Here is a 4,342-nt window from a genome sequence, read left to right as displayed (position 1 = left end):
GTTGGGGTTTTTTTTTTTTTTTCCCTAATTATGCAGAGTTAGCCAACCTGCAAGATCTGAGCACACAGGCCCCAGGACTGTCCTTACATATAACACCAGTAGCACATTTGGAGGTTCCCATAATCACCCTCAGGTTTGAGAATTCCCTAAAAGGATTCTCAGAGCTCACTGAAGATGTCGTCATCCCGGTTATGGTTTATTACAAGAAAGGATGCAGTTTCAGCCACGGGGGAGGTCTAGGCGGGTTCCACACACAAAGCTTCCGTGTCCCCAGGATGCTTTCCAGCCTTGGATTCAGTGTGTGGCAGGACACACAGGGCTCTGTCTGCCAGGGAATCTCACCCACTAAAAACAAATTATCCTAACTTGTGGTCTCCAGCTCCTCCCGGTGGTCAGACTAATGCCCTGGAGTCCAGCTCCTCCAGAGGTCAGAACTGATACCACGTGACCCAGAGGCCCCACCACGAATGTCACCTTTTCTGTTTGTCCAGTGGCCAAAGGCCCGAGGAGATGAGGACACTCCTATCAGCCAGAATATTCTAGGGGCTTAGAGCCCACTTCCCAGGATCAAGGGCTAAGAGCAGATTGGCTCCTCACTACACACTAAGGTCCATGAGTGAAGGGTTTTCTGCTCCATTAAAACAGAATAGAACCTTCCCAGCCTATTTTTACAGACAAACAAACTGTCTTAATTCCTTGACCTTCATTATTACAGGGAGGAGGAAAAGGCACTATATGAGTATCTGAACAGGCTGAAAACAAACTTGAGTGTAAAGGCCCCAGACACACTCCAACAAGACCAGCTGGACAGAAAGAGGCTTTTGGAGGAGATTGCTATGATGAAACAGGACCTGGAGAAAGACACAGAAAAGATCCATGCTTTTGCAGACAACGTTGACAAGGTACACAAGGACTGCACGATTTCCAATGTGGTGGCCCACTCCACTGGCGCTGTGTCTGGCGTCCTAAGCATCGTTGGCCTGGCTCTGGCACCTCTGACAGTGGGGGCCACTCTGCCTCTCTTTGCCACTGGGTTAGGGCTGGGCATAGCGGCTACTGTGACCAATGTGTCCACCAGGATCGTGGAACATGTAAACACGTCATCAGCAGAAACCAAAACCACTCAACTGCTGTCCCGTTACAGGAAGAGATGGAAGGTAATCGAGGATGTACTCAATGAAAGGAAAGTTCATATTAATCTTGCAAAGAAATTATTCATCAATTCCCTAAAAATCATTGGGAATATCGACCAATTCATCAAGGTGATCAAAGGCAGCCCTGCCTTAACAGCCCAAGTCAAGTTCTTCATAACCAATGGGAAAACCTTCATTCGTGGCAGCGTTCAGGTGCCGAAAACTATTGGCGGCGCGGCTTTTACAATGGCCAAAGGAGCCCGTATCGCTGGCATAGTCATGTCAAGTATTGGCCTTGTGATAGATGTGGGCTTCCTGGTCAAAGAGTCAATACATTTACATGATGGAGCAAAGGCAGAGTCAGCTGAAAAGCTGAGGCAGCAGGCCCAGGAGTTGGAAAGCACATTGGAGTTTGTCACTGAGATCCATGAGAATCTGGCAGGAGGGCTCGATTCCGTCAACCCCAGAGTAGTGCAGGGACCTGGGACATTTGCTGGGTGTCTCAGAGGCAGCTTGTTAGAGGATTAAAGGAGGGAGACAGCATTGATGGTCCTGGGTGTTAGGAATTTGGCATTTCTGGAGCTGAGCACAGCAAGGGAGGGATGGATGCAGGAGGCAGATGAGGGCAAAGTAAGAGCCTGGAGCCTGGACTAAGGGAGAAAGGGGGCTAAAGAGTGAGGGGAGGGGAGAAATCACTTATTTTGGACTAAAGAACACTCTGGGGGTAGAATAAAGGCAAAGGCAGGTGGAACTAGCTGTGGAAGGCCAAGAATACAAAAGGGTTGAAAATGAGAGAAAGTCAGAGTAAGGAGTGTTGGGATCCAGGAGAAGTAGCCGGGGCTCCTCTATCACCCTCCTCATGGTGTGATGTCCCAGCGAGAAGAGTCTCCCCTGGTGGTGTTCTCTAGCCCTATGTCTCCAGCATCAACTCACCTTCGATTCCAGCAGGTTTTTATTAATTAGGCAGGGACTTCTTTTGTTTGTTTTTATCGAAGTGCAGTTGACTTACAGTATTGTGTGGGTTTCTGGTGTACAGCCAAATGTATTGATTATACATGCGGTTTTGTGTGCTATACAGTAAATCCTTATTGTTCATCTATTTTATGTAGGGTGATGTGCATCTGTTAATCACACATTCCTATTTACCCTTCCTCCCCTTTCCTATTTTGTACCAAAAGTTTGTTTTCTTTGTGAGTATGTTTCTGTTTTGTAAATAAGTTCATTTGTGCTACTTTTTAAATTATGCTGACTCATACACTAACTCTATATTTAGTTTTTTAAGGAAACTCCATGCTTTTCCATGGGCTTCCCAGGTGACTCAGTGGTAAAGAATCCCCCTGCCAATACAGGAGATGTGTGTTTGATTCCTGGGTTGGGAAGATCCCTGGAGAAGGAAATGGCAATCCACTCAAATATTTTTGCCTGGAAATAGTCCATGGAGAAAGGAGTCTGGCAGGCTACAGTCCATAAGGTCAAGAAGAGCCTGACACGACTGACGACTAACACCGGATCTCCTCACCTTGTGTTCTCTAGACTTTATTTCAATAAATAGCACTGATTCACTGAGGCTTCCTTGTGTTGACTGATGGGCTCACCTGGGTCCAGATGCCTGAGCTCCTTCCCTGTGAGCCTGTCTCCCAGGGTCTCAGGGAGCATGTCCTCCATGGCTCCTCCTGCCTGCACGCTGGGCTCGCAGCCAGTCGTTTCCCTCAGACCCTGGAGCCCCAAGGCCCAATGGGACGCCCGGGGGAGCCCGTGTCATCTGACTTGAGCTGAGCACGAGGATGCTCCTCCTCCAGCCCCGGGGACCAGGATGGACACGGGGCACCTGAGGTTGACTGACAGCAGAGGGCTTGTGTGCAGGTGTGAGGCGGGGGTCAGCTGTAAACAGAGGGGCAGGGAGAAACAGCACATGCCTCTCCCAGGCTGCCTTCACGTTTCACCAGGACTCCTGCAGGAGCTTCCAGAGCCATGTTCTTGTGTTTACCTTGGGGCAGTGCCCCGCTTCACCTGTCTATTCCCCACGCGGGGCTAGAATGACTCTTAAGAATATTATCTTAGCCCTACCTGCTTCACCTCCTCCACGGCTGCCCATGACTCTGAGCACAGATGCTCAAAGCCTCCCTGCAGCCTAGCCTGCTGGAGCCTGTTGTCCCCCAAGGGCAGAGATGGTTGCCAGGCTCACTCCATCACCAGGGGCAGGACTGAGGGCTGTGGAAAGTGGGCAGGAAGGAAGGGAAAGTCCATCGAAGGCCATGTTCTGATCTGGTCACCCATCTGGGATTGCACCTGCCTGGACCTTCTGAGGAGCCTTCATGGGATGCCTCATGCTCCTCGTCTCCAAGGAGGAAAGGGGAGCGTCTGGGTGTTGCTCTTATCCCCATGGGCCTGCTCCACGGGGCACCGACTCTCTGTGTTTCCATGTGCGGAGCATGTGAGCACCTAACTGGCTACAAAACGTGGAGCCCAGGGCAGGAAGCCAGAGACCTGGAACCTGGAAATGATTCCAGGATGTCTCCTAAGTCCCTCCCCACGTGCTGCAGAGCCTTCTCCACACTTTTGTCCAAACCTCCCTCGGAAGACTTTCCTCAGTGCCTCTGACTCTGACTCCCTCTCATCCAGTGTTACCCTGAGGCTTCAATCAGCCCTTCCATTCCTTCCTGAAGATGTCAGCAGTCATGGCCAGCATCTGTCTGATCCCCAAATCATGAGTTTCATTCCTTTTTAATTCTTTGTAAGTTCCTGGGGAATTCAAATCCTGCACAGACTTCTCCTGGGCAGGGTTCCAGGCACTGGATACAGAACCATTCAGTGTCCATCCCCACGTCCCCCTGAACCCTTAAAGCTGGACCCCATTCAGCTCAATGTGCAGATGATGCAATTCCACAGTGACCCCTGTGTCAGCTGAGATCCCTGTGGTTCTGAATACAGAAACTGAGTTTGGTAAGGAGCACAGAAGAGCGTGCACTGGAGGGATGCAGGCCAGGTCAGAGAATGGAAAGAAGCCCCCAAACCTGCACAGTTCAGGAAGGACAGAAAGTAGGGCAGGTCCCCCTGCAGGAGCTCACAGTCTGTCCCCAGAGGCCCCTTCCAGCAGGGAGCTTAGGTCCAAGGCCCTGGAATCTGTCAGGTTCCCAGGAGACAGAGGCGCTTGGGTCTGAGGACTATATTCTTGGACCAATAGGTCAGGCGGAAGGATGAGGAAGATG

At 50.7% G+C, this 4,342-nt stretch overlaps 1 protein-coding gene across 1 annotated transcript; it reads left to right on the top strand.

Annotated features, from left to right (window-relative positions):
- Positions 1-695: 695 nt before the first annotated feature.
- LOC104987500 (apolipoprotein L3-like) lies at positions 696-2,380 on the top strand (the record flags this gene model as incomplete). Its single annotated transcript, XM_010838472.1, has 1 exon — positions 696-2,380. A coding segment is annotated over one exon (966 nt), but the record flags the coding sequence as incomplete, so codon positions are not given.
- Between the last annotated feature and the right edge of the window lie 1,962 nt (positions 2,381-4,342).

The sequence above is a fragment of the Bison bison genome, unplaced genomic scaffold (assembly GCF_000754665.1).
Source record: "Bison bison bison isolate TAMUID 2011002044 unplaced genomic scaffold, Bison_UMD1.0 scf7180017864095, whole genome shotgun sequence".
In the NCBI taxonomy this organism is placed as follows: Eukaryota; Metazoa; Chordata; class Mammalia; order Artiodactyla; family Bovidae; genus Bison; species Bison bison.
Note: the sequence above shows the minus strand (reverse complement) of the source record. Positions and strands in the feature narration are given on the sequence as shown.